The following is a 20862-nucleotide window of genomic DNA, read 5'->3' on the forward strand; positions in this document are numbered from 1 at the left end:
GTTTACATAACTTTCCAAAGTCCCAGAACAGGTAATTGCTGAACACGTCCCAAGAGGCAGGCACTGCTGTCAGAAACAGAGAAGACGGGGGGCCATATAAAGCAACAGCCCACTTCAGCAACTACTTTGATCTATGCAAACTCAACTCAACACCCAGGAGTTCCCTGTACCTTCCTCACCCAACCCCTCCACCAAACCTTCTTTCGCTGATCTCTAGAAAAGGAGGGAGGGGGTGTGCTCTGGAAGGATAATAAATCATAAATTCTCAGACAACAGCAGCATGTGAGACTAGAATAAAAATGACAATGATAACATTTCTCCCCCCCAAATCAGCTACATATATCTAACAGAAATGATCTACCTGCCTCAAGGACTAGCAATGACACCAATGTTAACACACTCTAAAAATATTAAGACTCTGTAGGAAAATTCAAATAAATTTCTGCTCCTGATTCAAATTGGTGTTGGACGGTGGGGGTCAAAACTAAAAAGCAACATGAAGAGCCAACTAAATACCTTGATGGAAGAAAAGTGATTTCCGCCGACTAGAACACGAAAGAAAAATCAAATTGCTTCTTTGTTTAAGTCATTATGGTAGCCCATGTGCCAGAATCATTAAGGTAAACCACAATTTGGTCAGTAGGCAAATGTTATTCCATAATAGCAAATATGAAATGTATGTCAATGCCTAATTATGAACCATGTTCTCCTTATCTTATGCCTGTTGGATTTTCCAAAGTCAACTTCTGTTCTGCTGCTCAGGAAATTCAAACAGAGATTATCATGTTTTAATATCTTTTGTTTTCAATGTTATTAAATTGCTTAATTTAAATATTCCCATTCCCAACACCAACTAGCAAGAACAGCCTGCAATAAACGCTTACTCTTCTAAAATTCTGAGAACAATCCAGATTGTTTTGCAATGGTAACTAAAATTTATAGTGGCCAATTACTTGTTTTTTAAAAGTGTCTAATTTTGTTCTACTTTACAGGCCAAAGAAGGAGGCTGCTTATTTTTTTTTAAAAATGTACTTAATAGTTCCAAAAAGAGAATTATAATTCATTCATTTTATTTCAAAACAGTTTTTATTTTTAATTATTTTTTTTAAAGATTTTATTTATTTATTTGACAGACTGAGATCACAAGTAGACAGAGAGGCAGGCAGAGAGAGAGGAAGGGAAGCAGGCTCCCTGCCGAGCAGAGAGCCCGATGCGGGACTCGATCCCAGGACCCTGAGATCATGACCTGAGCCGAAGGCAGCGGCTTAACCCACTGAGCCACCCAGGCGCCCCTCAAAACAGTTTTTAATTATCCAAAGTCTGAATTTATGTGTTTGAACCATGACCTTAACAGCCCGCAGCCCTCTATCCTCGCTCTAGGACCCGCACAAATGCAAGTGGTCATGTTTTCCTTCATCCCTTCCCGCTGTAAGGCCATAGCTTTGGCTTTCTTCCACATCTTTTCATCCTTCTAAGAACTGCCACCTTCTCTATAATCTATTCTCAAATCAGCCCCATTATCACTGCCTCTTTTATATTTCCTTTGTGTAGTGCTATGGGGAAAGTTCTATTTTCCCCTTTTCTCCTTTAGAAGCTACCCTTTGGCATCACTGCAGCAGCAATGGTATTTTGCATATTGTGTATATATTTGACAATTACTTCCTATGCTAATATTAATACCTAGCGTATACTCCCATGGAACTGCTATAAGAATGATTATTACTATAATCTGTAGTATTCCTTCATATACTCTTAACTCTCTGACATTGGACAGAAGGTAAAGAGCCACTGAGTATCCAAAGAAATAATCTATTAAAACACTGCATGGAGAAGAAAATTTAATCAAACTGCCAAGAATGACTGTGTCCTTCATGAACATATGTTGGATAGAGTATCTTATACATATCTTGTAATAGCCAAATTTCTCTTGCTAAATTATATTTTGAGCATGATTTCTAAATTTTAAAGAGAAATGATACAGGGCAGTGGCAGAATACATTTGATTTCACTGACACAGAGATGCAAAAGATATCATCAATAAAAATGTTAACTCACATGTGAAGTTGTATTTGAAAAATGAACTACCCAAGTGAGTTCTGCAAAGTGAAAGCTGTTGGTTTGGATTTAAACAATGACTATTCACTTTTCATCTCTTTCCCCAAACCTCAAGGAAAAAAAACAATCAAGAGAAATTGAAGTTGTATATTTACAATGAGAGATGCTGATAATGGTCATATATATATATATATAATTAACTCTCAACATAATTCTCATTCTTGGCAACACATGAAAGACTTGAGTTTATATGTCCCAATGCTGATGCAAACTTATTTGATAACAAATCTATCAGGAATTAAAAAGATAAAGTATGGGTTTGCCTGAAATTATGCTAGTCAATCTTTAAAACTTCTGAATATTGGGGCTCCTGGGTGGCTGTCAGTTAAATGTCAGACTCTTGATTTTGGCTCAGATCATGATCTCAGGGTCGTGAGATAGAGCCTTGCCTAGGGTTCCATACTGGGCGTGGAGCCTGCCTAAGATTTTTTTTCTCCCGGGGCGCCTGCGTGGCTCAGTGGGTTAAAGCCTCTGCCTTTGGCTTGGGTCATGATCCCAGGGTTCGAGCCCTGCATCCAGCTTTCTGCTCAGCGGGGAGCCTGCTTCCTCCAATCTCTCTCTCTGCCTGCCTCTCTGCCTACGTGTGATCTCTGTCTGTCTAATAAATAAATAAAAATCTTTAAAAAAAAAAAAGATTTGTTTTCTCCCTCTGCCCTTCCCTACCACTCACACACGCTCTCTATAAAAGATGAAGAAAAAAGAACTACACTAAACTCAAATCAACTAAAATTCTGACTATTAGAACTTACTTGTATTACAAAAGATATTAACTGAATGCTGTTAGTAGACATTGCGTACAGAAAGCTGACCCTGTGTTAAAAAATTATGTTGCTAATTATTTATTCAGAATGCCTGTTGCTAGAGGGGTAAATAGCACCTCCAAAATATCCACTATTTTCTAACCTAAAAAGACCAGCTTCTTGAATGGGCACTTGACGGTTCTGTTCCTGAAAAGGAAGTAATTTGGTACCTACAAGATCACAAAAGTTTCTGTGAACATACAACTTACCGACACTCGAATTCATGTCCCCATTTTCGGAATCTGCTCCATGTTGGCTATTAGAGGCATGATAGTTGCTCATGGCTTCCAATTTGATTTTTTTCACCTTCATTGCCTCGGCGATGGCTGCATTGGTAGCAGCGGCAGCTGCTGCGGCTGCTGCTGTCAGACCTTAAAAGAATAAATTAAAAACAAGATAATTCAAATTCTGATCTTTCATGTACCAGCCCATGCACTTTATAGAGCCCATATACAAACATATGAGAGTATCCTGACTCCTCTGGGCGCCACTCTGATAACCTGTGTTCAGTCCCCACCAGCCCAAGAGAAAACACTGATAGGATGGGGAGAAGGCACTCTAAGCTCCCAAATTAAATATTCGCAGAAACATCATTCATACGTAGAAGGATCGCGGTAGACATGCATCCAGAATTCTCTCTCAAACAGACCAGTTTGAATATGTTACTCCCTGCTTAAAATCCTCTGCAGCTGCCTAGAGAAAGCGGGGAGGAGAGGGATGTCTGAACTGCTTAGCTCAATTCACAAAACCTTTCCCTAGGAAGTGGAAACCTACCTAATCACTCCATTTTCTTCATCCTCAGGCCACCCTCCAGCCACTTGCACAGGCCACCAATAGACACACGTGCCCTGCCTCTGCGAGCTTGTGCCTTCACACGTGCCTTTCCCTTTGTCTGGAATAGCTTTGCCCCATGGCTCCCTTTCCTGACCTCCCGGCTGCCAGACTTCGGGCCCCAGAGCGAACACTTCAAACCACGGTGCCATGTTTGTCCAGAACAGTTCACCTTTGCTCGTCCAGAGAGTGGGACGTAGGAGTGGACGTGAGACTAGACACAGAATTTGAGGCCAGACTGTGGCCGAACAGAAAGCGAGGGCCATGCCTTATGGACAGGCCATAGAGAGCCCGCTGAGGTTCTGGAGAAGGGGATGGGTTTGTTTTTCTTAAAGCTGTAAACTTTTTTTTTTTTTTTAACCAGGTCAGTTCCTTTCATCCTGGCATCCCTCACCCGCAAAATGACAGACTTGGCAGCATCTGAATAATCTCCCCTAATTCTAAAACTTTTGCAGTCCAGGATATATAACCCTGCTCCCCATCCTCTTTTTTTTTTTTTTTTTTTTTTTTCTATGGCTGCTTCAGAGTTTGTGACTACAGCGCTTCAGCTCCGTTTGGATTTATCTGTGTGATTTATTTGCACTCCCAGCTGGTGGATTGGAGCCGGAACACCTCTCTCCTATTTTCCTCCCCACTAATCATCACTTCTAGTTACTACAGCAAATAAGTTACTGCCACAGAAACTGTAAGAAAGTCTGTTGTTGTTGTTGTTGTTGTTTTCCTAGAAATCTCTATTTTTTTAGAGGTTAGAAGAGCTCACCTTCCTTCATATCAGACCAAAGAGGCCTTGACAACTTTCACCCCAATGCAACAAGACCTTCAGAATAGATCTTTGAGTGAAAAACTGATAACTACCTTCTAAAAAGGCACTGATGTAAACTGAAAGAATTCATCTGGGTCTAGCGTGTACATTTGTTGCCTTTTAAGTCCCAACTTGAACTGATTCTCTCATCTTCCTATGATTGAATTTACTCCTCAGTTACTCATTTCCTTCAAAGGTGTTTCAGAACATTCTCTTTCCTGTTAAAATTCTCCTCGTGTTTCCCAGCAGCTCTCTCTTCCTTAATTTTGCCTTGTCACAAATGTGACCATCTCACATGCCCCTTCCTGTCTTTGCCTGGTGTTGCTCCATCTCTAACTGATGACAGTTCCAGGTCTTTATCTTTTTTGCTTTTTGTTTTTAAGATTTTTTTTTAAATGTATTTATTTGACACAGAGAGAGATCACAAGTAGGCAGAGAGGCAAGCAGAGAGAAAGAGGAAGGGAAGAAAGCTCCCCACGGAGCAGGGAGCCCCATGAGGGGCTGATCCCAGAACTCCAGGATCATGACCTGAGTTGAAGGCAGAGGCTTTAACCCACTGAGCCACCCAGGTGCCCTTTTATCTTTGTTTTTATGCAGCAGGTAAATCTTGGTAACAGCATTCAAATAAGGAAGATAAAACTACAACTTGAGATATGATTGTTATTATTATTATACACATCTGAGTCAAATTCAGTAGCATGAAATATAACTATGCATGATGTAGCCACAATATGAGGATTAAATGAGATAGATCGCGTGAAGAAGGCCATATCATATTTTGATTTTGAGAGACAGAGAGAGCATGGATGGGGGGGCAGGGGAAGAGGAGAGAGAGACAGAATCTTAAACAGCAGCACGCTCAGCCGGGGCCTGATGTGGGGCTCGATCCCACAACCATGAGAGCATGACCTGAGCTGAAATCAGGAGTCAGATGCTCAACCGACTGAGCCACCCAAGTGCCCCCGGGCATATCATGTTGTTAAACAGTAGGCATGCCCTGCACTCTACTCCCTCAGAAAGTCCAGTCCTAGCTGTTTCCTGCAGGATATGATGGACTGGCCACGCCCCCCTCAGCTAGAAGAATCTTACTTCTCCTTAACTGGTGACACTAACCCTTGACCTTTAAAAATATATTTTTTACAATTTTATGTATCTGATCTTATTTATGGTACTATTCTATTTGTCCACTTGACTGTCTAACCCTGCAGTTTTACATTTCAAATACAAATTTCAAAAGATACACAGTGGTTTCCCACCCCTTGTCCATGGGAGGTACGTTCCAAGAACCCCCTCAGTTGCTGAAACCACAGATGGTGCTGAATCTTCTATATACTGTGTTTTTTCTATACGTTCATACCTATGACAACGTTTAATTTACAAATTAGGAAGTAAGAGATTAACAGCAAAATAGGACAATAATAACAATAAACTGTAATAAAAGTTACATGAATGTGGTCTCTCTCTCCCCCTCAAAATATCTCATTGTACTGCACTCGCCCTTCTCGTGATGACGTGCGATGATAAGCTATCTGTGTGATGGAGTGGAGTCAGGGAATGACGCCGGTGCTGTGACATAGCGTTGGGCTACTAATGACCTTCTGATGATTTGTCGGAAGGAGGATCATCTGCTTCCAGACTGCAGTTAGCCAAACGGGGGGAAAGGAAACCACAGATAAGGGGGACGACTGGAAGCATGTGACCTATACATGCTATCACTGAACTACATAATACTTATAAGTATTGCATTTTTAGTCTAGTTTAACGCAGTCAGGAAAAAAGCGATGACATTTTCAGCCGTTGCTGATTTTAGGCCCACTAACTCACCTGGCTCACAATTCTTAATTCTTTAATAGCTTTCAGATTCAAGTAATTTTCTCCATTTCCCCGGCTCCCTCTAGTGCCGACGGCCACCCTTTCTTCCGGGGAGCCCTGTAATAATCTCTCAACAGCTGGCACTGTCCCCACTTCCAATCTCTTAGTCTTCGTACAGCAATCACCATAACCTTGTGGAAAGGAAAATCCAATCACAACATTCAATGCCTGCTCTTGGGAGCAAGCCAGTGTTTCACCTGGCTGTCAGGACCCGTCACGCTCGGTGACTTGCCTATCTGTGCAGCACATTCCGTCCCTCGGCTCCCACTTGCTCTCTGTGCTCCAGACACGTCAGCCTTCTCCCATCTCCTCTAGCGGACTCTACATTCCTTTCAAAACAGACGTAGGACATGGTCCCATTTCTACAAAAGCTCTCCCATCCCTGCCCCAGACCAGTCACCTGTCCATTATCTGCGGCTCTAGGAGTAGGAGCCTCAGCCTCCCGACTCTTCAATCTACCTGGGAAACAATGATCACCATTTCAAGAATCAGCTCAAAACTCACTTCTTGTGAAGAACTGACCCTCCTTACTACTCCCTCAAGAGGAGAACCAGCCATCCTGTCGTTTGTGTTCTCAACCTGCTTCATGTGAGCTTGCCATCCTTTGTGCAACAGAATCACCCAAGGCGCTTTCAAGCCACTCAAATGGCTGAGTCCTAACATAGGACGTCCTGGCTGGGACTCCTGCATCTGTATATTTGGGGGGTGGATTTCACTGTTCCCCAAGTCATTTCAGTGTGCAATCTGAGAGGAGAAACTCAGTCCCTTGAACTCTTTAATGCTCTTTTGTGGGAAGAAGGATGGGAGGTGCCAACAGGTACGGCAGGTTTAAGGCTAGCTCCTCTAACTAGGTTCTAACTCCGAAAGCACAGAAACATGTCCCTAATATATGCAGCCCAAACATCGACCACAATGCCTGCCACACATTGTCACTGAATGAAAAAACACTTCTGAAACTAGATTCCTTGGACAGCCACAGGAGCAACATGGTCACTGTTTTAACAATAGGTGTTATTAAAACATTTTGTTGATATTACAATCAATGTGAAAATACTAGGAGTAGCAAATTTCATGAATCTAATACAAAGCAGGACTCTCCCATGTGACCTCTGCCTAGGGCTGGAGATGATCACCAAATAGCTCACCCACCCCACCCTCTGTGTTTACTGTACTTCCTGTTGGCCTTGCAATGGCCCTTTCAGATCTCTGATGTAATCGTCAAACCCCTCCGACTTGCTCTTAGAAAGAGGTCCCATTGTATATTTTGTTCCAAAATGAAGTTGTCTTTGAAAAAAAAAACTATAATAAATTCCCAAAATAACTCTAGCTTTCAGTCTACATAGAGAATTCAAACTGTGAAAACATTTACATGTCTTCAAGGATTGTCTACTTGTGTAAATACTGGTAACCCGTGACCTTTATCATGCACTGTTCCCTCCCTGCCTCACGTTTTTCTCAGAGCATTTGTTCCCTCTGCCTCAGATTCACAGATTTTTGTCCTGTCCACCTTCAGTATCCCTCCCTTGAGTACATTATATTGCAAATTTAAAAGTGCTTTAACTCTTCCCAATCCAGACGAACCATTTTTATCTCAGAACTAGGTGATTCCGAGTTTCTCAAAGTGACAGTGAACATCAAGTCCAGCTGTCTCGTATGACAAAGTGAGAGGTGGTCTCCCCCAGACACACATTCGCAGACTAAGTCTGGGACGGACTGAGGACTCTGTGTTTTCACCTTGCAACAAAACATGGGGATTTTGGTGTTCACTGCCCTTAGATTATTTGAGGGCTGTAATGGACACTAAAGTGTGTCCACATCTTACAATAAAAGTTTATTAACCAAGCAGATCATCATTGCCCTTGTTTTCAAAAGCGAGTATGCTTAAGAATCAACAAGGGAACTTGTTAAAATATTAAATCAGGTTCAACCAAGGAATCAGAGTTTGAGACAGACTGCTCTAGTGGGATGTAGACTTTGTAAAAATAAGTCTTCTTGTGCCTTGAGCCTACCAGAGCAGAAGCAAAAAGGCCAGCCAATGTAATGTAGCACTTTGTGCTACTGACGCAGCAATCCTGCATATTATTAGCTCCGACAACCACTTACACATAGGAATCTGTTCGGTATGTACAGCAACTGTTACCGAAATAGCTTGAGTAATCACTCCTGATTCTTTAATTGTAAGTTTCTCACCAGATTTCCTTCTCTCACTGGGAGAAAAATTACAAATGTGTGTGTGTGTGTGTGTGTGTGTGTGTGTGTGTGGGTGTGTGATTATATACTGAAGGAACAAATAAATAATCTCCTATACTAACAAATGATTAACCCACCTATTTTACCTCACCAAACTTACTTTTTTACACTCTCAAAGAATATTTAAATATTTCATACATCAACAACAAAAACATGGACTAAACAAAGCTTAGTTAGATATAATTTCATTTTATTCTACAAGATCCTAAATCCAATGCAGTCAACAAGGGAGAAACGTACACTTAACACTCGTTTCACACTAATAAGATAATGGATTAAGAAATACTTTGTTGGGGCGCCCAGGTGGCTCAGTGGGTTAAAGCCTCTGCTTTCAGCTCAGGTCATGATCTCAGGGTCTTGGGATCAAGCCCCGCATCGGGCTCTCTGCTCAGAAGGGACCCTGCTTCCTCCTCTCTCTCTGCCTGCCTCTCTGCCTACTTGTGATCTCTGTCTGCCAAATAAATAAATAAAATCTTAAAAAAAAAAGAAATATTTTGTTTAAAAAGATACTTTCCTTCAGAGGAAGGATAATAAGTCAGAGTTTGTACACTCCGAGACCTCCAGTTAGCCTTCAGGAAAGGGATCGTACATCAAAATGAGAGTAAAGACCATAAACCTTATATCATGCAAAGATATTTTTTTTCTTTTCTATGAAATGTGGAGCTCTACCTTTATAATATAAAAGTATAAAAACATAAAACATAAAAAACATAGAATTCTAAAAAATATAATCTACATCTATAAGCTCTACATTTATAATATAAAAGAATAAGCAGATGTTTACAAAGAATTTTAAAACACAGATTTTCATATTGTTGTCCAAATTTTGACACAAACACACTGTTGTGGGCTTCATGCTGCTCCGCTCCTTCGGAGAAAGTTCTGTATATTTTTAACTGCATATTATTAGTTTTCTTTATTCTCTTCTTGGCTTATAGATTTCTTTTACTTTCATTTTTTGATGCTCTACTCAAATATTTAAAATTCAACTTGAATAAGCGACTGTCATGGAAATTACTAGTCATCTAAACTCACTATCATATAGGAAGTAGACAGACACATGATGGTTAAAAAAATGGACTTCAAAAAGCTATACAAACTTTGGACAACAGGCATCAGATATATATGGGATATTGCTCCAAGTTATATAATTCTTAAGGCTTCAACATTCTCATCTCTAAAACAGAGATATCAATTCTGACTTGATAGGGATGTTGTGGAGAATAAAAGCAAAATAATATATGCAAAAGCATGGGCACATTCTTAGCCCTCCACAAATGGTAGTAAATTTTATAAAGTAACCAGAATATCCATCCTGCCCTTATGTTTCTTTCCCTTGGTTCGGCTACTCACAAAACGATAACTATGGCAAAAGCTACCTAACAGTATAGAGTGAGAATTTAGCCATTGGACAAATGGAAATCTAAAATCCACGCTTCTGTCTAAACATTTTGTTTAGTAGTCTACACTGATCTTATTTATCTTAAAGTTACTAAATCTCCACTCTGCGCTGTATTGATGCAAAGCCTTCACTCCAATTCAATATCCTAAAACCAATCCACGGGTTTATTTTGAGGAAGAGAAGCAGGCATTGTCACCACTTACAAGTCTTATTTTACTTTCCAAAGATAGCTTTTGAAAGCATAAGAAAAATGCTCAACACAGCCTTTAAATCTTTCAAATGCTATATACAATCCTGATGACTCTTTCTAAAAAAGGGAAAAGTATCCCCATTCTATTTATTTCAAATAAGTTAGTCCCCCTTGTGATAAAGAGTAGATTACAACTATAGATTATAAATATCAATAAAAGAGACATATTGCTGTCAAATTCTTTCTCTGATCTGTTTGTTTGCTCATTAACTTGAAAGGTCCAATCTTTGATCTTTGGTTTCAAAGACATCAAGATGACTTCCAAATGTTTGATATGTTGTCTACTTTTACATCACATTCCATATAAAATGTATTTCCCAAAATGTAATGGTTAAATAAAATGAGTTATATGCAAGAGAGAGTAAGCCATCAAAGCTCCCATATGATAGACTTTTTTATTAGTTTATGTCACTTTTTATCCAAATTTAGAAGAAACCATTTTAAAGATGTAGTAGGTTATAGCCCATGGTAGTTATTATTAATATTCTGGGATTGATAAGTTATTTATGTCTGGCATTCTTCCTACTGATTATTCAGGGAGACAGGCGGCTTATAAATATCTCATCACTCCACCGTCACAGAAATTTCATCGACAGTGCTCATGCACAGCTATTAGCAATATGAATCTAACCATTACAAGAAGGAGGAAAATCGAACATGTGGCATTAATACGCAGTCCTGGTTCCTAACCATCTGATAGGCAGATGGTGTGAAGCGGATTCTCCAGCTGAAATGAAGGGGCACATCATTTAAAACCTTGTTTGCATTCTAACTGATATCAGTGCCATATTGATATACATGATACATCATGGCAGTATTTGAACAATCTAGTTTGTTTCAGTCATAAATGTTTACTGCCTTGTTTTTTTTTTAATCTTATAAGCATGTTCAGAAGAGTGTATTTTTAATTTATGAAACCTATTGTTTACTTCTGTTGAACTAGAAGATTAGTGGAAAGCAGGAATATTAAATTACTTCAACCACAGCAATATAACCAAGACAGATGAATAAAGTGGGTTTCTATTTTCAATAAAGGATGTTAGTAAAGGAGTTTTAAAATTAACACAGGCATTTTGTGCATTAAATGCATTTATTCATTTAAACCTTCTGGCTTTTTTTCCCCCCCAAGTGGCATACAGAGAAACTTAATGCTTTACATTGCCATTCATTTAAAACTCTCACTGTGTGCAATTAATCTTGTCCAACAATTCAATTCAGAAAGTAAAACATCAAAAAGCATAGTTCAATTCAACAGTCATTACTGTGAAGTAATCTTTCTGCTCCTGACAGTTCCTATAGACTCTTTGCAAAACTCTGTTGAAGGTGCATTGTAAGCTCCATATAAGTTTGAATTACAACTCAATTGAAATCACTCCAAGTCTTAGAAGAACTTTTGGCTCAACAAAACAACTTGAAAATACCAGTACCTTTCCTGTTCCCTGTTTTCTTCCTATCCTTATTTAAATACCAGCTGTCTAAAAAACTGACACTAATTTTCAGTTATTTATTTTTTCAATACTTTCTAAATAAAGGAAGATTGTGATTGAAATATACCTGTCCTCACCCTTGAATGATTAAATAACAGAAATGATAAGCAACTAGAATAAGCAACTTAATTGTGAATCAGGGTAGACTGAAGATTTTGAATGTGAATTTGTCTCCTAATGTCCATTAGACTGACTTTTCTTGCCCTTTAAAACGCATTTATATTCTGCGGAGAAAAGGAAAATTGATCTTTGAGGCCATTAATGGAAACACTCCCTATACCAGTTTTCAGTTTTTCAATTGATTTAATTAGATTTTTAAAATGTTTGGATTAACAAAACCCCCCACTAATTTGGAGAAATATATGGAAAGAGTTTATTATAATGTTGATAATGCTAATCAATCAAATAGACATCAAATTTAGCCTTCTTATTCTGAAGAGCTTAAAATCACAGTCTCTCAGAGGAAAGAAAGTAACAGCAGTAGTGAAGTCGGTGGAGGGAACACCATGGGGGTGTCTTTTGGCCATGTGTTAAATCACTGACGAATTTCCACGGAAGTTTTTGAAACACTCAGCTTCTGACAACTAACTCACAGAATCAGGCTGGAACACAATTAATTAAAATTTTTAAATTACTATGGTTTAAAATAAGAAAAGAGGTAATTTATGAAAAGCTGAAGTTGGCACAAAAAGGTCTTGAATATAGAACTCTCACTTTTACTCCATCTGTTAACATTACCGCCTTGAGAAAAATAGTTAACAGCCACTTGGGGTCTAGACTTCTAAAGCATGGAGATGAGAAAACTATCTAATGCGACCCTTTTATTTTACTGATGATGAAACTTAGGGGCAGTGAGGTTAATCATTTCTATAAAGTCACACCATTAAATAATGATAGAGTAATCCCAATTCCCTTAACTCCCAGTTCAGCATTGACCACACTGACTCTGTCAATAAATGTAAAAAGAAAAGTACAGAATACAGTAAACTACAGAATCATTGAAAGAAAATGAATCTCCTTTGCTCAAGCAGCTTATAGATTGTATAGGGAGGCAAGGTTATAGACACTCCAATGATGTCACAAGTATCAGCTGACTTCACTGAGAAAGCTCACCTAAATGTTCATCTGTAATTCATAGAATTTGGAACATATCTGCCACTGAAACACTGGTCTTTCAACTTCAATTGTGCCTGCAACTTTTAACCTGGACTAGGGGTAAAATACAGTATTTATATTAGCTTGAGTCTTATATTTTCACTACGGCACAACAAAAAAAGAGAAGAACAAATCATTATTTTCCCCCTGTATCTTGAATATGGAACAAATTCTAGAAAGAAACAAATTGAAATAAGTAAACTTTGACTCTAATTCTCTTTAAAGTGCCCTTGTTATTATTCACTATTATTCCATCTCCAATACACTGATCATTAGATGTCCTCACGTTTGTCTAAGGCCCAAATATTTTTACTACTCACATGACTCATCGCCCTAAATTACTCAGTGCAATGACTCCAGGCAGGTGCCTCGTACTAGCCTGAGAATAACTGACAGTGTGTGACATTATGAAAGGATTTTTTTAAAGAGGCTACTTGTCAATATATTGGTGACAGTATAATAAGTGAAAAGAAGAAATGGTGCCATAAATTTAATTTCCTGCAAAGGAGTCACCCCATTCGCATTTTAACTTACGAATAATCTCCCCAAATGTTCACCTACGTTTCTCAACACCTAAATCCTCTCCTAAATCTTTTGATACTTCAATAAGCCTCTCGCTTTTTTCCTTTTTCTAGAATTCAGATAGCATGTGGTTGTTGGAGAGAAGGAGAGAGGAAATAAGAAAAAAGTGTCACAGAGGTGGCCATTTTTAACATGAAGTCTGACGTTGGGGGGGTAGAAGTAACTGGAAAAGGTGTGGCCACATCCTTTTCCTGATACAGGAGTGCACGTTTTTTTCAAGGAAAAGGCACAAGGAAGAAATGTAATTATATAAAACACACACACTTTATGAACAGTGTTCAAGGTCTGTGTTGGGAACAATAGACAGCCATGATCACTGAAAAACAACAGGAACAGGGGGACTAATTGAGACAATATATTCCTCACCCCTCTGTCATTAGTTTCTAACATTTCTATCAACATCTCATTTAATCTCCACAAGCAGCCGAAAAGGTAGATATTTTCCTCATTTGGTTGTAAGGAAAATGTGAACGGTGACAGGCCAATTGTAGTACTTGGATAAAAGAGGGTTTTGGTTGAAGTTTTTGAGTTGGATTAGAGAAAAAGAATAATCCTAATTAATTTAGAAGTGTACATAATACAGCCATGCGATAGGGAAGATGCATAAGAAATACAGGTTAGGGGCACCTGCGTGGCTCAGTGAGTTAAGCCTCTGCCTTCGGCTCAGGTCATGATCTTAGGTTCCTCGGATCCAGCCCGACATTGGGCTCTCGACTCAGCAGAGAGCCTCTTTCCCCCCACTCTGTCTTCTGCTCTGTCTACTTGCTATGTCTCTCTCTCTGTCAAATAAATACATAAAATCTTTAAAAAAAAGAAAGAAAGAAAGAAAGAAAGAAAGAAAGAAATGCAGGTTATAGTTCATAGTCTCTAGTGGTTAGTGGTTGTCCTCTCTGGACAGTGGCATATTGAACAGATGCAGCCCTATCCTTGGCACACCTTTGTAAGCAGAGTCAAGTTACTTATTTTTTATTTTTAGTATAGCAGAAAAATTAGTTGTCTGATTTTGAAGCAACCTTGTACTTTATCACTCAAGAAATAAATGCTATCTATGTTTAAAACCATTCTCCTTTTGAGGTTTCATTAGTATAGTCAACCCAGCTCACCTAGGAATGGAGCAGGTGGATGTCAAGGAACAGCTACCCATGGTTGTTATTACTCACTTCTGCTTTCCTGCTGTGAAAAATCATTATTACAGAAAGAACCATTTAATTCCTAACACGGCAAGGAATGTGAGTCTTTTGTGTATTCCAATAGAACCTTTCACTTTATTTCAAAACAATAGTAAAAATCTTAGCAAATCCTCAATTTTCCTTATATTCCTTTATTTTAGGAGCAAAGTCTGCAGTTAGACTGATCCAGTGGCTTCTCTTGACCTAATTTATGTTGTACCATGAGATTCTATTAAAAGAAACTAAATCACTGCAGTAGATTTATTCACCTTAAATAATTTAAGCTAATTGAAAAAGAACCAAACTAAAACTAAAACACTTCTCTCAAGCATTCAACTCCTGCATGTCAATTAGTAATTTAAACAACCAGCTAATCACAACAGCTTTATGAGAAACACGGACCTGTGCTATGTACACATTTCCCTACCTTCACTGAGCTGAAGACAGAAACAAACACCAATTCTGAGTCTGAAAGTATGTGTTTCTATTCTGTAGTAATTAGGCAAGTCCAGTGAAATATTTTCACAGATGGAACTAAGATTTTTCTCAGTTTTCCCAAACAATTTTGAGAAGAACACAAAGACAAATGAGAGAAATACCTGGAAAAGCATATCCAATCACTCTTTTGACAATGAGTTACGGTGTTCCAAATTTATAACTGGACTTGAGCGGAACAAAATTAAAAACATTGTTATTCACAAAGGTTACCACATCATAATAACCAGGAACCGGATTCCTACTGGGTTAATTTCAAAATTAAGAACCTGGCCTAATATCATTATTATTATGGTTTATTAATGTCATATTGCTTCTTGTTGTTCAAAGTTGCTAAATATCATTTTGATTTAAGCTATGTTAACAGTGGCCCATAATGTTACCATGACTTACAATATTCTGATTGTCCTGTCATCCATCATTGTAGAACTCCATTTGTAAAATCAATGGTCATTTTTCTCACGTAATTATTTAATTTTATAATTCAATCTCCCTAATACCTGGAATGTGTGGCATTGTCACTCATATGACAGTCCTACAAAGAGTTACAAAGCTCTCTGCAACATTTTTACCATACGTCTTTCTTAAAAGAATTAGAAAATTCAAACATAACTTTGTCTTGGAAGTAAAGCTTTTTGAAATATGGCTAAAGTGCACACTGCATAAAGACAACACACTTAAGCAGACTTTTCCCCCTTTAAACAGCATTCAAATTTTCAAAAGCAATAGATTCTCAGTCCACGCGGAGTCTATTGCATTATTCATTTCATGTGCAACCTCATGCTGGACCATAAATTGTTACTTTATCTAATCAAAGGAGACTTAACTCTACAGAAGGTCAAAGGTTTAATTTTGTGAAGTATTATCTTACGCTATGAGTTTAACCGAAAAATAGAAGAAGAAAAACAGCCAAGAAACTGGTAATAAATGAACCTTTATTGCCTCAGGCATTGGCCTAGTTAATAAACTTTCATTGAAGGTTTCTTTCAACTGTTACGGACAATGAGAGGAAAAAAATCTTAAATTACAGCCATGTGTGACTTTTAAAGCAGTCATTCTTTTTTATCTCAACCTCCCTAGCTCAGGGAAAAAAAAAAAGAAAAGACAAAGAGAGATTGTCTTCGATCTTTTAACCAAAAATGTATGTTTCTAAACAGATGAAAAAGTGCAGATAAACTTTTCTAAAAGCAGAGGTCAGCTTTGAACAATATGAAAAAAATGCATTCTTTAGGTGTTGAATCTTAGAGAATAATCTCTCCAGCTAAATGTAAAACTACAAAAGGGAGGAAGACATGTTGTAATTCTCCACAAATCTAACTCTTAAATTAGTCTCTCATTTAACAAAACATGATGCCTTATAATCTCCCTATTACCACACTAAGTCCATTGTTGTTTTAATATCCATTAAATGCATTGTAAATAAGTGCATTATTTATGTACTATTTGATCCATTTTAGAAAAAAAAACTCTTATTTTCAAAAACAAAGACTAGTAGCAAAATAATCGCTTTTATTCTCATGCAATTAAAATCTTTAGGAGAAACTAGTCTTTTTAGCTGATACTCATAACCAAAAACTGCCTGTGGGTCGTACCTTCCCTCCCATTATTTCCAGTAAAGAAAATAAACTGAGTTGTTCTAAACTAATATATATATATTTTTTAGGAGATACTGTGAGTGCAAAAGTTACCGTGGTCTCAATTCTGATATCTTTATCTCCATACCACAGCATAAATAAGGTAGATCCTTGTCCCAGCAGAGTTCACTTAAGCTGTGAGAAAAGAAAGAAGCCATGTTGTGCATCTTCCTTTAATATTCTCAAACAGAAAAGGAAAGTGGGCTCGTTCTGTGCTCCTAACTGGACACCCCCTGCCACATTCCGCCCAACAAATCACAATGCTCTCAGCAGGGCACCGAACCCTCTTCCCACCTGGCAACATTTGGACAGAAGTGGGCTCTACTTCATTCCAGAGACATGTGCTCGGGATGCTATCTTGGCCACCTTTGAATCTGAACACGATAGCTGCTTACACCAGCAGCACCAGGTGAAAGCAAGACCAGGCTCCCTACTAAGAAATACACTCTTCACAGCTGGGAAGCAATGAGTTCTCCTGGGGTCAAGGATGAAGCACGTTTATTAGTAGTAGCTCCATTTCTTTTCTATATTTGCCAACAGTAGTGAGAGACTTAGGAGAAAGTGAAAAATACAGAGATTAGAGACAATTTAATGGGAATTCTGAGCAAGGAGGGAAAAAGTCAAGTTCTACACATTGAATATTGAGAATGAATACACAAATCGTTGTCAAAAGTGCAATTGATAATCATGATTTTTTCCCCCACTTTATTTTCTACCTGATTTACATACATGCGTACCACTGGGAAGCGGAAGAATGAAAAGCAGAGGAAAAATGAAGAAATACCAACTACTTTCTAGAAAAGAAACATGATATTTGAATGTGTATGGTGAAAGGCTAATTATATACAACTGTGGATAAATGATTTCAAATTAGCAAGGGTGGTAATGCTTTATAATTTCAGGGGGTTTTTGTTTATGATTTGTGAGAAAGGCTGAGGTACATTTAGCAAGAAACCCAAATGGCCGAGAAGCATGGAGGAGTAAGAAAAACAGGTATCTCGAATCTGATTCTTTATTCCATTAATCAAAGTTTTACTGGCTTAGAAAAGTTCTACTACAGTATACAGAGAGGAGGATAAGAAAAAAGAAAGATCAAGGGAATTCAAAGGATTTATTAAAAGTGCAGACGGTAACTCTGACTAGTGTTTTAGCTAGATAGACACAATTAATTAATTGTAACATTGTGAAACTCTAAAATGCTGAAAGAACGTGCTCCTGCCTGCAATGTAGTAATGTAGCAAAATACTTATAATCTTTCAACCACCAGGAGCTTTTGTTGGTTTTTTAACCTAATCCACAGCTTGACATAGATCCTAGGGTAATGGAACACAGTTCTTTGATTGAAATAATATCTAAACATTGCTGCGCTAGCCCGGTGGCCTAATACAAGTCTGTCTCTCTGGAACTCGAGAAATTCAAGGCTGGAAACAAACTCCCACATTGAGCTCTGGCTTGTAAGTCCTTCAAAAAAAGCCTTTGAGACTGGAGTGTGCCCTTTCCAGTTTGACAGGACCAAAAACGGGTATAAAACTTCCACAATCGCTTTTCTTTCAAACAGTGAGACAGTCAAAGCAAATCATTTTCTTCAGCCATGAGAAACTTCCTAGTAAGACAACAGTATGGTGTTGATAATCACAGAGAGTCTCAGACATGTCACAAAATAGCTAAGAATTTCAGAAGGGATTCACTCCCCCAGCCTTCTCCATTTTGGTGTGAAAATCTACAAGAATATCTACAAGTTTTCCAGTCATTGTTACCAAGAAAGTTGATCCATATATTTTTGTCAATTTTAGTCATGAGGAAAATTTCAGTGTTTAAAAACACTGAAAGATATATAAAAAGAATTTATATATATTATATTGGGGCGCCTGGGTGGCTCAGGGGGTTAAGCCTCTGCCTTCAGCTCAGGTCATGGTTTCAGAGTCCTGGGATTGAGCCCTGCATCAGCCTCTCTGCTCAGCAGGGAGCCTGCTTCCCCCTCTCTCTCTGCCTGCCTCTCTGCCTGCTTGTGATCTCTGTCTGTCAAATAAATAAATAAATAAAAATCTTAAAAAAAAAAAGAATTGATATATACTATATTTAGTGGGGAAAAGATCCTTTATATTATTTTGCTTTATTTAATTTATCTCACTTTGCCATAATCATAAGAATGTCACACATGGACATTTTACTGAGAGCAGAAGAATTTCTGGGTCTGTATGTGCAGCAATAAATAGACTTTGATTATACAAACGCTTGAAAGACAATTGCAATAAAATCTCCATTGCATTGTGTATTCTCACCAGTTTCAAAAAAGCAAAGAAAATACACTATGAGGATTTACCCATCTACAGCCATCTTGTAGAAATTGCTTAGCAAAATCAGATGACTAGAAAACAGTAAATGCAAGGGTAGCATTAAATATACCTGAGGCTTCAGCTGAATTATGATTTTATGTTTGGATGCCGTGCTTATAATATTAAGTAATGAAAATGATTTTTTTTTACTTAGTGTCTGTCATCTGACACTATCAAGTCACTTTATAAACATGTTAATAAAAATGATACTTAGATGACAACTGAAATAGTCTGCACACTGTCACAAATGTGAAATCTTGACATATTTTATCATTACATAGTAAAACATGAGCTGTGAAGCTAGGTGGTAAGTAGAGACCGAGTAAGAAAAATCCTCAAGTTAAATAATAAGTATATAATCTTAAAAATATAGTAGTCTTTCTAAAAAGAATTCCTGGAGCACAACTACAGTTGGAGAAATCGGTAGGTCAACAACATGTAGGACCCAAATTCCTTCCATATTTCCTTTTTGCTATCCTCGATATACTGGGAAACACCTCCATGTGAGCAAGGTGGCTACAACAACTCTAGGAACCCAAACAAAAAAGGGAAGAACTATTTATTACATATATTTCTTTTGAGCCCCTGAAGAAATTTTTCACAGGAGATGTCCTCATAAGCCATAAATTGCATCACCTGACCGTGCCTGAGCACAAAGAGAATGAGCTCACCATGGCTCACATCTGGAATGCAACATGGACCGGGTTCCTCTTAAAGCACATGGTTGGAGAAAAAAAATGTGGAATTCTTCCATAAATTAGTGTTTTGTTATAAAGGAAAGAAGTGATAATGGTTATTGGCTAGCAACTAACAAAGACTGTAATGAAAGCTTACAGGAGAATATTAAAGAAAATAGCTAACAGTCTCAAATAGAAGCCCAATCACATTGCTATTCTAAATCTTCCATCATTTAAAAATCTTTCCCATGCTTGCTCAAAAGTTAAGCACCTAGATGCAGAGGATAATATCACTGTTTTTCTCGAGGTACTTTTTACTTCTCATAATGAAGGCCTTGTAAAAAAAATAAAAGGTTCCATAAAATTATAATAGTGACCTTGATTTTTATATTTAGAGCTATCAGGAACAGAAACATGAAATAGCACTCAATTGCTCTGAGTTTCCTTTTCCACCTCTAGCTGGAGATATCTACAGAATAAATAATAAGATGGCACACCTATGGAATATGGAATAAGATGGTGTCCTTCATCCAACTGCCGGACAATAAAATGTATACAAGACAAATGTTATGGAATGTGACACCAAGGAAATGGTCACTTTTGAGCTGTATCAAACATTTAAACATTACCTGTGACAGTGAGCTGGCTAAAACTGGTGGTGATGTTATTCAATGCTTTGATAGAGTACTAGAAATATTTGCCTCATGTTCTACCTTCTTAAGGATGTGAATCAATATAGGAAAACTTGAAATAGCAACTACAGAGCTCAAGGGAGAGGAGAGAGAGAGAGAGAGAACTGAGGGAAGAGAGAGGCAACCTTGGCTTTAAGAAAAACACGTGTTCATTGCCATGCCAGTGCTGTTTGTTCTCTTCTTCTGTCTATGGTACCATTGACAGTAAAACAGAAATATTTCTGTTATTTTTAATAAAATTTTAAAATGGATAGCAATAGCAGAAATATGATGGAGGACAAAGGATCTTTGCAGCCCAAGAGCTGCAATTAGG

At 38.0% G+C, this 20862-nt stretch overlaps 1 protein-coding gene across 2 annotated transcripts in view; it reads right to left on the reverse strand.

Annotated features, from left to right (window-relative positions):
- Positions 1–20862, reverse strand: part of DACH1 (dachshund family transcription factor 1) — a 427802-nt gene that overhangs the window by 188273 nt on the left and 218667 nt on the right. For both annotated transcript variants that reach the window (XM_082701392.1, XM_082701391.1), the window contains exon 3: positions 3125–3286. In XM_082701392.1, the coding sequence (XP_082557518.1) occupies positions 3125–3286 (162 nt within the window). The remainder of the gene's footprint in view (positions 1–3124; positions 3287–20862) is intronic.

Source organism: Mustela nivalis, assembly GCF_964662115.1.
Source record: "Mustela nivalis genome assembly, chromosome: 15".
Taxonomy (NCBI): Eukaryota; Metazoa; Chordata; class Mammalia; order Carnivora; family Mustelidae; genus Mustela; species Mustela nivalis.